The sequence below is a fragment of the Ochotona curzoniae genome, unplaced genomic scaffold (genome assembly GCF_017591425.1).
Source record: "Ochotona curzoniae isolate NIBS_2020 unplaced genomic scaffold, NIBS_Ocur_1.0 contig_66, whole genome shotgun sequence".
Taxonomy (NCBI): domain Eukaryota; kingdom Metazoa; phylum Chordata; class Mammalia; order Lagomorpha; family Ochotonidae; genus Ochotona; species Ochotona curzoniae.
The window spans coordinates 22,309,826-22,324,966 of record NW_024466512.1 but is presented as its reverse complement, the minus strand read 5'-3'; the positions used below and the strand labels follow the sequence as shown (position 1 = coordinate 22,324,966).

The 15,141-nt window shown below is 58.5% G+C and overlaps 1 protein-coding gene across 6 annotated transcripts in view; it reads left to right on the top strand.

Annotated features, from left to right (window-relative positions):
- The first annotated feature begins 4,495 nt into the window (after window positions 1–4,495).
- The window catches only part of PAX2 (paired box 2), an 85,365-nt gene continuing 74,719 nt past the window's right edge, over window positions 4,496–15,141 (top strand). For 4 of the 6 annotated variants that reach the window (XM_040991817.1, XM_040991814.1, XM_040991811.1 and 1 more), the window contains exon 1: window positions 13,991–14,715. In XM_040991817.1, coding sequence (XP_040847751.1) covers window positions 14,673–14,715 — 43 coding nt within the window. In that variant the 5' untranslated portion in view covers window positions 13,991–14,672. Of the gene's footprint in view, window positions 4,817–13,990; window positions 14,716–15,141 lie in introns of those variants that run through there. The other 2 variants (XM_040991815.1, XM_040991816.1) reach the window with 2 other exon arrangements.

Here is a 15,141-nt window from a genome sequence, read left to right as displayed (position 1 = left end):
GCCGCACTGTCCTCGGCTGCGGATCACTTTTTCGTTTTCTGGGGCGGCCTGGGTCTGGCGGGCTCGGGTCCTGCTCCCCTGCCGTAGCGGTGATTTATTGGCCTCACCCAGTGGAATCAGATGCTGAACCGAGCCCCGGAACGAGGGAACAGATTTCTCCCTTGGAAGGTTTTGTGAACTAAACGACACTAATTATGGGGTGGGGGCGCCGCCTGAGGAAGGGAGGCGCCGAGGGGGAGGAGAGCTGCCGGCCCCGGAGAATGGGGGAGAGTCCGGGGTTGGGCAGCGGCCCTCAGCCCTGCGCCTCCTTGCGCCTCCTGTCTTAGCTTTCGCCTTTTCCCTGGGAACTTTCCTGTCTGAGTTAACTATTAACCACCAGCGAGAGGCAATTTTCTTCGGAATTTCAGCGATTTCCTTTTCGCAGCGGAGACAGATTAACATGCAAACGGTGAGATGCTGGGCTTGAGCCGGCGCAAGGCGAGGATGCCTCTGCCCCTCCTAACGGTGTCCTTCGCGACAGCGGAAAACTACAGCCCCGGCCCCCTCCCCTGCTTGCGCACGAAGCCGTGACCAGGCTGGTGCCCGATGGGCGCACGGAGTGAAGGTGGAAAAAGCCAAGCGCTCCTACTTGCTGGCGGGGTTAAAGCAGGGGGAACACACCCGGAGCGGGGTGGGGGGTGGGGGGAACCGCGAGCCAAGGCCCCAAGTCTCGTGAGCAAGGACTTAGGTGAAGACAAACTAGGGAGAGAAACCCCTCTCCAGCCTGCAAGATCCCCAGGCTGCCCCCAGACTCCTTCCTTCATGGCACTGGCAGCTCCTTGGCCCGCACTTGGCACACACACACCAAGCTCCTGCTCGGACCTCTGCAAACTTTGTCAAACTTGAGTTGCTGGGCACAAACTTGCCGCCGCTCCAGCCGTGCTCTCTCCTCTCTCCCTGGAGCAGGGAAGAAGGACGGAGACATTTTTGGCCTTCAGACTTGGGACTTGATGAGTTTCTGAAAGTCAGACCCTCTCCTGGCTTGGACTTTAGCCCCTGGCCACCCACCACGCCGGACATATCAACACATTCCTCTCCGGGAGGTGCTGGTGGCAGTAGCAGCGGGGCTGGGCCGGGCCCTGGCCGATCTCCCTGCAGCGTCTCCGGGCTGGGCTGTCCCAGGGCCTGCAGTTGCTACGTCGGGATCAGGACTGCCAGCCCAGAACCCACTCCTCTCCCTCTCTCTGGCCTATTTCCCCCAGCCAGCGCCAGCCCTGGGCTAGGTCCCCCGCCCACTGAGGCTGTGTCATTGTCTCTCGCCATCTCCCTGTCTCTCTGTCTCTCTTGTTTGTTTCAATACGCGGACACTGATTGCGCCTTATGAAGTTCTAACTGGTTTTGTGTCAGGAAGATCTTTCTCGCTGCTACCCAGCCTGGCGTGACGGATTAAACATCAACTAGTTAAATAAAAATTAATATCAACTGCCTCCTAACTTCTAATGTCATGTTGTTTATAACTAATGAACTGATTAGGGGATAAACACATCACGGAGACATTCGGCTTTCCTGCTCGGCTCGGCTTCGCTGTAGCTCGTGCCCACTGCGATTGCCCACAGGCTGCCAGGCCAGGGCGTGGGCGGGGATGGGGGCGGGCCAGGCTGGATGGGGGGCTCCCTGGGGCTCGGCTCCTTTGCCAGTCTTCATCCTTTCCTCAGCCCTTTCTCTTTCTCTCCTTTACACGTAATCTTTTTCCTTCTTTATTCTGCCCTGCTTGCCTTCTCTTCCTTCTTCCTTCCCTATCCCTTTCTGTCACTTGTTTCTGTACTTCTATTCCTGGTTGCGTTCTGGCTTGCTCCCCAAGCCCCTGCCCATGCAGGGATCCCAAACTCCTCTCTCTCTCTCTCTCTCTCTCTGGCTCTCTACCTTACTGTACCCAATTCCTGCCACTCTTTTCTGCTTTTCCCTTTCCGTTGAAGATATTCCTCTCTGGTTTCTGCAGAGTAGAAGGATTAGGAGACCTGCCTGTGACTGGACTGGACTAGCCTTTCTTTAGGCATGGGGGGGGTGTGTGGCTGCTGAAATATCTGCTCCAGCTATTTAAGAGAGAAAGCAAGAAGTAGAATAAGTGGGAGGGGTGTTTTCAGTTCCTCCTTAATTCAGTATGGAAGGGGAGGTCAGGAACTTAAAATGAATAATAATAACAACAACAACAACTTTGGCTTCTCCTCTTTTCCCAGAGAAATTAATACAGGTTCAAAGGCTACATTTGATTTTCAGGAAAAGAAAACTCGCCTGGCATCTTTTCTCCATGGGGCTTTAAGTCCCTCATCAACCAGTCCTAGCTTCCTAAAGGTACTGAAGCCAGACCACAACTGTCATCATGACAACGATAAGGCAGAAAAGTGAGTCAGCACACACCCAGCCCCCTGATTTCTTTCTTTTCTCCCTAAGAAGCCACAACATTTAAACTTGATTTGCCCTGGACCGCAGGGTCTGACAAGACAATAACAACAGAAAAAGCTTTTCAAACCAATTTAGCACACGTGAAAATGTAATTCTAATGAAGAATCAATAAGTTAGCGGATCATTTTTCCTGGGATTCCTTGGAGAACTCGAGAGGGACTTTCAATCAATGGGGCAGGCAATGAGGAAAAGGGCCTGAGAGGGTTGTGTGGGACAAGGGTGAGAGTGGGAGACTAGAGGAGACGGGAGCCCCAAGGGCAGAGGCTGCAGAAAGGGTGAGGCAGGGTCTGGGCCCTTTGATGGGCATCACTTCCCAGGCCCAAAAGCAAGATTGTCAGAGCCCAAGGCTAAGCAGGCTCCTTTCAGTCTTGACTCCTGTGGTATGGGACGGGCTACTTAGTGCAATGGCCTCAGCTGTGGGCCACAAAGTAGCTGTGACAAGCCAGTTTGGAACCAGCCAGGGGGCACATGGATCCATACTCTGTGCGCCTATGCTCCCAGTTCCAAACACCTGATTTCCCATGGGTTGCCTTCCTACCTTGAGTTCCAGGGACTTCAGGGCTCAGCTTGTCTCTGCTAACTCATAGGGAAGTGAGAGCACTCAGCATAGGTGTGGCTGAACTTGGCATTGTAGAAATCCCTGGCACACTTGTTATCTCAGCAGAAGCCTGTGAGAAGGGCCGGATTCTGATCACTGTTTCAGAGGACAGGAGACCAATGCTCCAGAGGGAGTGCTCTGCAGAGCGACGATTCAGCAGCTCCCTACCCCTTTGAGTAGCTGGGTGTGGTGTGAGGAGGTAAGAAGCTGAGTATGTGGGTCCCCAGCTCAAGTGTACCGGAGTGGAGTGACTACATGACAGCTGTGGATTTTGTTGGACATTTCATTCTACCCTACTTGTCCTTGGAAATGTTCCTCTGTAATCACAAGTTTTAGAAGTATTTTTGCTTTTAAGTGTTTGTGTACTTGGGTGGGGAAATCTCTGTTCAGTGTGTGTGTGTGTGTGTGTGAGTGTGTGTGAGTGTGTGTTAAGGGGAAGGTCTGATGTTTTGAATCACAAATATTGGTAAGACGATCCCCATGACCAAGGTTGACCTGGAAGTGTGGCAAGTTTGTTTTTAAAAGTTTGTCCTGGGATGTATGCTTTGCCACTTGGCTCTTGTGCCCATTCAGTTTCCCAGCCACCCAATCTCCCTAGAGGAGATTAAGCCAAAAGAGAAGGGAGTCCTAGGAGACAACTTCTAACTCCTGAGGGAAAATGGCCCCAAATGGGCTGGGACCAGCTCTGGGCACCAGCATGCACAATCACCAGGCTTACTCCTCAATTGCCCAGCAGTTACTCCGGGCTGTGGGCAAGGCTGTGTGACAAGAGTGGGGGGCCCAGAGCAAATGGAGGGTGGGGACAAAGTGTCAACTTGGAAAAGGGATCTTGGTGAAGGTAAGGCAAGTGACCTATGCTTACCAGGTGTGTTGGTGCAGGAAGTAAAGGTACAAGAGGGTGCATCCCGGAAAAGCAGGCTGAGAGGGGGCAAACCACGAGAGGGAGATTAGGGGAGTCCCTGATCAGGAATGAAGCATCAGTACTTCCGGGAAGTGAGTCCCCCAATGTAGTGGAACGGCTTGGCTCCAGCAGCTGATCTTGGCAGTACCCCAAGGAGGGCTTTCTCCTGCCCGTTAGCTCTCAGGCTCCTAACAGGCTGAAAACCCAGCACTTCATTCATTTTACTCTTTATTTTCTTTCTTTCTTTTTCTTTTTAAGAAAAGACTCTGGAGCATGGGACTGAGGAAAAAACAGGCCCCCAGGAAGGATTGTGTGGCCTTAGAAAGTTGAGGAGCGTCTGTGGAGCTCTCGGAAACCCAACCTGAGGCCCACGGCTGTGGGGGAAGTGACAAGGGCACTTTTAGCCACAAAAAGTTGGGGAGCTCAGGCGAGGGAGTACGCCCCTGTGAGGAGGTGCATGGCTAACTGCGACTGAAGGGGCGCGAGAGGGTGCGGGAGGAGGGGGGAAGTGGGGTGCGGCAGTGGCGCCGGGGTTGAGGACTTCGGGTGCCTCCGGCAGCCAGAGCCTCGTCTTGCTTGCAGCGGGCTGGGGCCTCGCTGCGTGTGCGCGCGTGAGCGCGGGGCGGAGAGCCCCGGGCTGCTCCGCGTGTGCTGTGCCTCAGCGCGGCCGGGTGTGGGAGCGCGGGCGCGAGCGAAGCACACAGCCCAGGCGGCGGCAGTCGGGTTATCTGAGCCGCTCGGTCTTGGGTGGCTGCGCCCAGATCTCCGGGCGGCAGTGGCGAAGGCGAGACTCAGACAAGCGGGGAAGGCAGAACCAGGCGCGTGTGGAGGCGGCGGCGGAGAGCAGAGCATGGAACAGCGCGCGGGTCGGGCAGGTAGGAGCGCTGAGAGACCCATCAACACCGCAGGCAAGGGCAGGGGCAGTGCAGGAAACGGCAGTGCAGGAGCGGGGCTCTGGGCTGTTCTTCATTCCCTGTGTTGAGTACCAACCGGGCAACTAGGATGGTTGGAGTCCGGGGTTCTGAGTACTCCCGCCCCTACCCCAAACTACAGTTCTTGCTTTCCCACTGTCCTCTAAGGCTTCCGCTGAAAACTTTCCGCTCAGAAAACAGGAGTTTTGCAACTTATCCCATTCCTGCAAAACTTGGCCTTCCTTTCTGTAATCTGGATAGGGACCTGGTCTTTAGATTTTCTCTCCCTGCATCTATCTATCTTATCTATTTATCTATCTCAACTTTCTCCAATCTAGTTTCTGCTGAAAAAGGAGTGTGGGCATTGGTGGGTGAGAAAATGCTGTGTGCACATGGCTGTGTCACCTGTGTGCCAGAGTCCTGTGTGTTTGCACACTAGTGTGGGTGTGTGCCTGCCGGTGTGGTGAGAAAGCTCTGCCGCAGAAATCACGGCAGGCTCCCAGGAGGTGGGATGCCCCAGGGAACATCAGTGGGGAGGAGATTCTGGAATGGTTTGGCCAGGGGCTAAGCCATTCTCTTCCCACTGGACTCTGTCCATGAGATACCATTAGGTGCCCAAGTTTAGTTGGGGATGGGGAGAAGAAAGTGTAGGATCAGATTTCCAGAATTTTCTGAATCATTCCACAGAGGTCAAGGCCTAACTCCAGACCTTATTTGCCTCACTTCTCACCTTCCCCAAATTTCATTCCCTTTTGCTCCTCCCTTCCCCAGCTCAGGTTCCAGTCCTTTCAGGCTATAACTCTGGTCCCAACCCAGAACCACCCTGACTCTAGCTTTCCCCCTCAATCCTTGGACTGTCCCACGGGGCAGAGGGGTTGGTCTCTACCAGGGATGCTGGGCCCCCAGGAGTGTCAGGTGAGGCCTCCTGGGACTTTCAGGGCTCTAGGCAGACCCTCCACACTAGAGGTTTAAGTAGGGAGATCAATAGCAAACAGTTGTAATGATCTAATTAATTATGGCAAAATTAAAAGCGAGTACAAAATCAATCTCTGATGGTGTTGAAGATGGAATTCAATTGAGAGCCCATCTGTGCACCCCCTAGACCATATAAATATGCAGCCCAAGGACAGACCTAATGTCTGGGCTTTCCTGGGAACCTGTCTCCCCCTTCCTTCCTGCTCTGGGCTGAGCTGCTCTCTCTGTTTCTGAAGCTGTTTGGCTTCCAGGCTCCTGATTCCTCCTACCCCGGCTTCCCTTTGCCAACCCTGGTCAGGTGCTGGGGGCACTTGGTATTCCCACTGTCCAGTCCCTCCTCTCAGGCCTAGGGTCCCAGCAAAGTTCCCAGCAGATGTACCCAGGCCTCTGGAGGGGGTGGCTTCCTGGTGCTCTGAGCACTTCCTACTTACCCAGGAACACCTGTGCCTACCTGCGCCTGACTGAATAGCTGCACAAGGGGCAGGTAGTTGGAGGCCAACGGTGAGGATGGATGGGAGGGGCATGGGCAGAAGGGGGGCACAGGTTGTGACCCGCACTCCAGCCCCCTTGCTTTCTTTCCTACCTGTGCTAGTGTGGGGATGGCACTCCTGGCAGCCACAGTTGGAGAAGAGTAGGCAGCAACTGCAGAGCTGGGCAGAAGAAGAAAAAAAAAAAAACTTGTTCTCTTTGAGAAGGCAGCTCCAGCGAGCCGAGCTCCGGAATTTTCCGAGCTCTCGCGGCCACCTTCTCTACCTCCGACCGTCCCTTTTTCACTTCCACCTTCCGTCTGGCCTGGGTGCAACTCCCCAAGGGCCTTCCGACCCCCAAAACTTCCCTAGAGCCCTTTTGGCCCCTTGCGGCTAGCTTAAATGACAGAGAAAAACACGCACGAGCGAGTGAGCTGGCTAACCTGCAGGACGCCCGGAGGCAACCGCGGCAGCCGGGTTTGCGAAGGATGCGGGTTTTATTTAGTCTGGCTGCGCCAGTTGCGGAGCAGCGAAAACCAATGGAAAGGAGGCAGGAAACAAGGCAGAGGAAATAAGCAAATGCTAGGTGAATTGTGCGCTCTGGCTATCGCCTCCTGCACGCCCAGGAGCATGAAAACAAGGTTTGGTTGGCTACCCTCGTGTGTTTCTCTGCTGGCCTGTCCCAGCTGTCTCTCACACTTGTCCTTTGCCTCTCTGTCCTGGGGCCTTGGCCTCAAATGCCTGACCCACGCAGAGTTTTCAGATTTCTTTCTGCCCTGGGAGACCCCTCCTGCCTCCAGGGGCCCTCAGAGCCTGAAGGAGACAGCCCGACGCCTCCCCACCCACTTCTGCTGGCTCTCCTCACCTAGTTATTAATTGCAGTGCTGACCTGCAGAATTGATTAGCCGCCCTACTGGGGGAGGCTGCGGAGGCCTTAGCCCCAAGTAGCCCGGGCTGAGGGCAGTGAGAGGAGGGGGAGGTGCCGACTATGGCTCCATAAGCTTCTATCTCAGTTCCACCTGAAACCCGCGGCAGCATCCCTCCTCACACGCATGCATACGCACTTTTTACACACCCTCACGGCAATAACACAGCGCGCCACCTCCTCACCAAGGCAGGCTTGGCCCCCAAGGACACACAACAGAAATTATTAATTGATTTAGAGATGGAAAACGGCCCCCTCCCTTCAGTAGTCAGTTTCTTCGATGTATTCGTTAGCCGAGAGACTCGGATCTTTTTCTGTCCCAGGTTTAACACGCACCTGCTCTTTTTCTAGGAACAGCGCCGGAAAGTTAAGAAATAATACTGGATGCAGGTGACACCTAACAGTCTCAAACTAAAGCACTTTCCCTTGAAGGACATTTTGCCCTGCCCTGGAGGGCTTGGGTTCTGCCCTTTCGTTGGGGAATGCTGGATCTTGGAGGACAGAGGCTGGCAGGGGGTCTAATCCTCTCCTGGGGCCTGTCTGTGCCAAGGGGCACACACATCCACGGCCCCCACGGCCACACCACTCCCAGCTATGCCCCGCAGGCGTAGGACAGAGCCAGGGGGAAGCCCGGACTTGCGGGCTGCAGACTAGGCACAGGCGCGAGAAGGCCGAGGTATGCAGACTTGGGTTGATCCGGAGAGATTCGCTTCTCGCTCCCCTTTTCCTTGGTCCTCTCCCTGGTCTCAGCCAGCTCCTATCGCCCCCAAGTCCCCTCTGCCCTTCGCTCAGGTCCTTTGTTTCCAGCCACCTCGCCGTCTGTCCCCCGCTTGGGCGACCCTGCCCTTCGGCCTGGCTGTGGTGCCGGGGGCTGTTCTCCCCCTGCCTTACCAGCTCCGGGCTCTGGCGCGCTCTCCGCCAGCTCCTCACCTCCGCGCAGCTGCCGGCAGAGGAGGGAGAGCGGGTGGGCGGCGGATGGATCCGAGCCTGCTTGCAACTCCCGGGAAACTCGGCCTGGGTCCTCCCGTCCCTCTGCAGCTCCTCCTCGGCGCTGCCAGGCCGCGCGCCCGAGCCCTTGCCCCCTGCCTATTCCTGCTCAGTGTCTGCCCAGAGGTCGTCTTTTCCTGCCTCCTGCCTTCAAGACCGGCGCTCCTTCTGCCCACCACGCTGTTTCCTTTCGGCCGCCGCCAGCTACCGCTGGTCTCCTCCCTCCGCAGTCCCTTTCCTGGCGACGGCGGGTAGTGCCCACGACGTCCCGGGTCTGCCTGCAGCGGCTGCTACGACCACAGCCCGGTCAGGCCGCGGGCTCGGGGCCCGGCTGGGAAGGCGGTTAATCATTACTTGGCCGCAGTCACTGCCACGCAGTCTCCCTCGGACTCGCTCGTCCTGTCTTGGGGGGTGGAGGAGGGAGCAGCTGGCCCGGTGGGGGTCCCGTGCCTCGCCCAAATCAGCCTCTTCCAGCCCATTGGGACAGGTGCCTCCCCGGTACCCCTCGCTCCCCCTCGTCTCCACTTTCGTGCTTCCACCCCCATCCCCGCCTCCCCTCCCCCGCCGGCCTCTCCCAGCCGTCTCATCTCTGCTGTTGCTCTGGCAGGTTGACCGCAGGTACGGGGAGGACCAACTTTCTTTGTCTGGAACCGGACCCGACGGGATTTCCTCCCCATGTCTCTGCCTCTGAGCAGATCTTCCCAGCGGTCTTGTCCGACTGGCCGAAGGGGACCGTGCCTCAGGCCACAATTAACCCGGCTGTTGGGGAGGGTGTGAGGAATTTAGCTGAGCCTCCAGCAGCTGCGCTGGGGCGGGAGTGGGGAGTGGATGGGGAGAAGGGGCGCAGGAAGTGAAAATGAAGGAGTCGTTGGAGGCACAGGCGGAGAGCAGAGCGTTGGACCTGGATGGGATGTGGTGCAATCACGGGAGAGAACCACAAATCCTTCAAGGAAGACACAGGGCATGGGCAGTGGGGGCCATGTCCAGTGACCCCTATAAGGAGAGAAGTTGGGTGTAGCACACACACCCCCAGCGGGGCTTAGCTCTTAGGTCCAATTTTCTTTCTTTAAGTTTAAGGGCTCCTGAAGCCCACTCAGCCTGTATTCCTTAATCTAAGAGAGGAATTATCATGGCTTCCTGAATGCTTACTGGCTAAGTACCTGAACTTGACAGGTGTAACCACCCCCATCTTACAGGTGAGAAAACTGAGGCTTCAAGGAACTATTCATGGAGGGGCTATCAGTGGCCCACGGGTGTTTTGGGGAAGGGGTCAGAGCCAGGAAAACCAGGGCCTCACTGGACCTTTCCCGCCCCTCCACCTTCTAGCTTATTCTTTGTTGGACAAAGCCTTGCACTCCTACTCTGTAGGCCAGTGGGTTCCCCGTGTCGCTGACCTGACTCCTGCCCCAGCTCCAGCCTCACTCGTCAGTGGTCTCCAAGCAGGGAGCACCTGGCTGACCCGTGCTGCAAAGAGGCTGCTTTGGTGGCCAAGTGGCCCGCATTGTCACTGCCCTCAAAGGGACTGCGAAGGGCCGAAGGGCCGGCCGGGTGGCAAGGACCTTCTGTGAGGGGCAGCCGGGTTAGAGGGGGGAGGGTCGGGCAGGATAAAGGCCCAGCACGTGCGCCGGGGCTCCGCAGGACCAACAGACCGGGCGGGCGGGGCCATCCAGGAGTCATCCGCCCCACCCCCCAGGGCTTCACGCAGGGAGCCCAAATATTGGGAACAAAAGCGGGAAAAGAAGAGTGAGAGCAGGAGGGAGGGAGGGAGCAAGGGAGGGAGCGAGGAAGCAGAAATTAGGGGGTCTCAGATGAAAAAAAAAAAAAAGAAAGTAGCTTTAGGGGGAATGTGCTGTGGAGTGTGAAATTGCAGCCCGTGGTGCTCCATATTGTACCAGAAGCTCTTCCAAAAAAAAAAAAAAACCATCCTCCAACGTGACCAGAGGGCTAGGCAGGGGGAGGGGCAGGGAAAGAACGGGGAGAAGGGGGAGGGGAAGGGCCGGGCGCGTGAGCGCGCGGGGGGGGGGGTCTGGGTGCTGCGCCAGCGGCCTGGGACCCTAGCGCCCAGGGTGTGCGGGAGTGCAAGGGCCCAGGGGCGCCAGGCGTCCTCGGAAGAGTTTGATTGTCAGAACTTTGTCGCTTCTTTTTTTGGGTGGCGAGGATGGCCGCAGGTGGGACTAGCTGGAAGAAGAGCCGGGCTGCGGGGCGGCCGCTGGGCGCAGGCCTCCTGCGTCGCTACTGCTCCGCCCTTCGGACTAGTTCTTCCCTCTCTATTCTGAACAGCTTCTCCCTCCCCCCCCACCCCCGAACTTTAATGCGTTTAATTTGGTCCGCGCTGTGGGGAGCATTTCCTGGGGAGATACATTTAATTTCGGAATTTCTAATCCCCTCCCTGGGAGCCCCGGCCTCAGCTCCCCTCGCGGCTCCCCGGGAGGTGCGGGCAGGCGGGCGGGCCCGGGCCGCAAAGGCGGGGCCGGCCCGGGAGCCTTGCACTGGTCCAGTTGTCCGCACGAACCACTCGAGGCCTCAGCTCAGGTGCTGGCGCCAGAGCCTCAGGTCAGGGCCCTACAGGCAGAGGCGAGGCAGCCACGCCAGACAGCTCTGGGCCGGGGACCTGGGAACCTGTAAGACAGCAGAGGGTCGCCCAGGGCACGATGGAGGAGTGGGAAGCGATTGGCGTCTATACCGACACTTCTGCCCAGTCTGCCCAGGAGCGCAGTTGGGGGCTCGGAAAAGCAAGTTAATACTCTTGGAGTGGAGCGCCTGTGCGTAGGTAAAGCTCCAGGTAGTGTTGGGGGGTGGCTTGTCGCGGACCACCGCCTCCCTGACACCTACACCCAGGCCAGGCGAGTGGGGTGCGCCCCGGGTCTGGGCACCAGGGAGAGGCAAGGGTGGGGGCTGCCGGGCAAACCTGGCAGAGAAGAGAGACGAGCTGGCGAAGAAGCCGTGATCCACGAGGAAGATTTATTGGGTAGATCAGATGCACAGAGGCGGCTAATGAAGCAAATCCCGAGATGGGTATCAGAGCAACTCCCCAAAAGTTTATTTGCCTTTAAATTTCCGCAGGGAGGCGGGTACCTTGTTTGAAGTGTAAATGCCCCTAGGTTGGGGGGTGGAAAGGCCGCTTTGAAAACACCAGCCAGAAAAAAAGATTCATTTAAAGGCAGCCGGGGAGAGCAACCAAGCCTGACAGGTCCGAGCCCAGGGTTGTATTTGGGGTTTGGTTGTTTTTCTTTCTCTTTTTCTCTTTTCCCCTTTCCTCTTCCCCTTTTTCCCCTTTCTGACCCCCCTCCCCCCACTCCACTAGAGAAAAAGAGCTGGAAGGGGAGAGGCAGAGGGAAAGGCCAGCTCTTCCTCCGGGACTGTCCCCACGGGTGGGGGGAGATTTGCTCTTTGACTTTCTGGCTGTGTGTGTGTTTGGGGGGGGGGTCTTCAGCTAAGGAGGGAGCTGCCCCCTGGGCAGGGGGAGCTGGGACCGGGGAGCAGGGCCAAGCAGGTAGATGGATCCTCATCCCTCAGGGTGCACTTGAGGAATAGCTGAGAGTGCAAGTTCCAGTCCACTTTGTGCACTTGAACAAAATGGGGAAAAACATTGCCCAGGAAGCGAACAGGCTTGATGCTTGTGGGACCTAAGACTGCATCTGGTTCGTTCTAGAGAAATCGGGCGGGGGGCACCCACAATCTTGTACTTAGACTACTTGAGGTTTCTGCAGGCTTAACTTCAGCAGGACCAACACTTGGAGACCTATGGCAAGGGCCCCTTCAGTTCTCAGCTGCCCTGGACAAGGACCCTTCCTCAGCCACCCCCTCCCATTCCTCAGCACTCATCTCCTGGAAGGAAACCCAACTCTGCACGCGTTATAGGCACCTGAGCGACGTTCCCAAGCCTGAGAGATCTTCCCCTCAGGCTGCAGGAACTTCTCCCCTGACCTCCCCGCGCGCCCCACACAAAGTTAGTGCGTGTTCGTGGGGTTGCCAGGCCAAAGCAAACCCGGGAGCGCCATCTGCAGGCCTTGAGAGAAAAAACCTGACCTTCGGTGCAGGACCCCGCGTCTTTAGCCCGGGGCCCCAGGGAACAGACCGGGCGCATTAGGAAAGTGGGGGTCGGGGCTGACAGGGCCGTCAGGGAAGAGGGCTATGCCTCCCTCGCGAGTTACGTCTGCAGGTAGGTTAAACGCCTTTATGCTCAAGAAGATGCAGGAGGGAGGGCAAATTCCAGGATCCCGGCAGAACTGAGATACTTAGAACCACACTGGGCTGACTGTGGGCCCGAACTCCACCCAAGGGATAAGGGTTCCCTGGAAACCCGGGCACAAAATGCCAAGAACGCATCACGCCAAAATGGACTGAGTCGGAACGACGCAGTGCCAGATCCCATCATCTTCCCAAGTTCCAGCCAAAGGACAGGGGCACGAGTGCGCCGCGCTGTCCAGGGCTGCCGATGGACGGGAGGAACCTCAGGTCCGGGCGACTAGAGCGTCGCGCAGATTTCTCCGGTCCGCCCTTTCGCAGACCCGGGAAAGCAGGGGGAGGGAGCGATGGAGGGAGAGTGAGTTAAAACATCAGCTGAAGTGCCAAGATGATTTATGAGACGAGGGAAAATATTTCATAAAGATCTCCTGGATATTCTGTACTTAACCAGTTAGGAGACAAAGGGCTTCTCCTGCCTGGTGCGTGCGAGCGGCCGCAGCGAACGCCGGCGAGGGCTGCGGAGGCTGGGCCAGCGGCTCCCGGCTGAAGTGGGGCCAGGCCGGCGCGCTGCGTCTCCTGCGCTCGCTCCGGATCCGCCGAGCTGGCGGCGGGCGGCGCTCAGCCGCCTTCTCAGGCTGCGCTTCTCCCCAGCCGGGGAGAGCGAGCCTTGGTCTCCCACATTTTCTGTGGTCAGCGACCTGCCGCGCCACTCTGTCCCTCTCCCCCATCCCAGGTACCCCTGAGAGTTCCAGGAGCCAAGTCTCCGTGGCTTTCCCGCCGGCTGTAGTGTCCCACCGAGGCAGGTGGGTCCTCGCCGCCGGAGGTCTCCAGCTAGGTTCTAAACCAAGCGTTCTGGACTGTCCAGATCCGAAAGGGCAAAGGGGACAGGAGAGGCCCCGCCCGAGAGGCGGCCGCCAGCGGACGGGGACGGACAATCTGCTGAGTACCTAGCTCCAGAATGAGAAATGGGGGTGGTGCGTGGGTGGCGAGGCACCTCTGCACGGGAGGGAAAGGCGAAAGGGAAGGGACAGGCGAGAGGTAGAAAGAGCCGGGAAGGAACGGGAGCTCAGGATAATGGGATTAGGACTAGGTCCGGGCCATGCAGTCTGCGGTCACTGGCCGGTGGATGGCACGGCTGGGCGAGGTGAGACTCAGCCCTGTTCCCCAGCGCAGCAGCGCGCTCCGCGGCCCTGCGTCGTTGCCTGAATATTCATTAGATTGGCCGCTCGCTCTTTATCCTTATCTAACGTTTATCTTATCAGCGAGTTTCATTTCTCGGTGTAGTTTTAATCCTGGGCTCTCGTTCCTCCTCCCGCTGGCCCGCTCCCCTCCCTCCTTCTTCCTTTGCCCACTGCTCGCTCCCTCCCTCCCGTTATCCCCCACTCCTCCTCCCCGGCCCTCCCCTCGCCGGCACCGGAGTGACAGGCGCGGGGCCCTCCTCGCCGAAGCTCGGGGCTCCGGCGCTGGCGAATCACAGAGTGGTGGAATCTATTGCCTTTGTCTGACAAGTCATCCATCTCCCGGCGCGGGAGGGGGAGGGGGTCTGGAGGGGGCTTTGCAGCTTTTAGAGAGACACACACCGGGAGCCCGGGCTCCAGTCTCCGGCCGTGTCTTCTCGCAGCCGCAACCCACCTGGGGCCAGCCCGCAGCTGCCGGCGCTGCTCGTCTCCCTCCCTCCTGTCCGGCTTCGCGGCCGCGGCAGCTTACGCCAGCCTTTTCCGGGGGCGGGGGCCCGGTTCGCGCGCTCCCCTCGCGCGGGCGCCCGCTTGGACATCCCGGGGATTGCTACTTCTCTGCCAACTTCGCCAACTCGCCGCACTTGGAGCGGCCCCGCTCCCCTCGCAGCGCCTTCGGGCCGCCCCCCTCCCCGCGCCCTCTCTCCGACCGCCGGCTCTCGGATGACCGGGTTCCGAGGGAGCTGAGCGAGTCGCCCGCCCCGCCTGGCTTCAGCCCCCCGGCCGCAGCAGCAGCCGCTCGCGCGAGCCATGCGTCCCCCGGCCCCCCTGGCCCGGCCCACCGCCCCGGAGCCGCTCTGCTGACCGCCCAGCCCCGACGCCCCGACGGTGGGAAGTTGCGGCCACTGCGGTGGCCAGCCCCGGCGGGGAGCGCAGCGCGGCTCCCCCCCCCAACTCTCCGCCCCCGCGCGCCCCGCAGCAGCCCGGCGCCCGCTCACTCTCCCTCCCCCACCGTCCCTCCCTTTTCTCCTCAAGTCCTGAAGTTGAGTTTGCGAGGCGACACGGCGGCGGCGGCCGCGCTGCTCCCGCTCCTCTGCCTCCCCATGGATATGCACTGCAAAGCAGACCCCTTCTCCGCGATGCACCGTGAGTACCTGGCGCCCGGCTCCTGTCCCGATTAGGGGCTCTTGGGTCCTATCCCGTCCACTCCCAGCAGGGCCCTGCATCCCCCTTCCTGTCCCCGAGTGTTTGGGCCCCGTCTCAGAGGCCAAGCTGGCTTCTCCACCTTTCCATCTTCCTCTATCCTTTTTCGCTGGGTGTTTCAGATGCCTCCAGCTTCTCTCCCTGCTTCTGCCTTCTGCCACCCATGTCCCATCGCTCTGCTGCCAGCCTCCCTTCCTGGTGCTCATCCCCCTGCCTTATTCCTTCCACCTGCACAGCCTTGGGTCCCAGATTCCAGGCACCCTGCTCTCTGGTCAGCCGGTTGGCACTGGGCTGGGGCACTAGTTAGCAGGCAGTTTGGAGGGTGTTGAATTTTCTGTTCTCCTTTTATTTGCGTTCTTCTTGTCTACC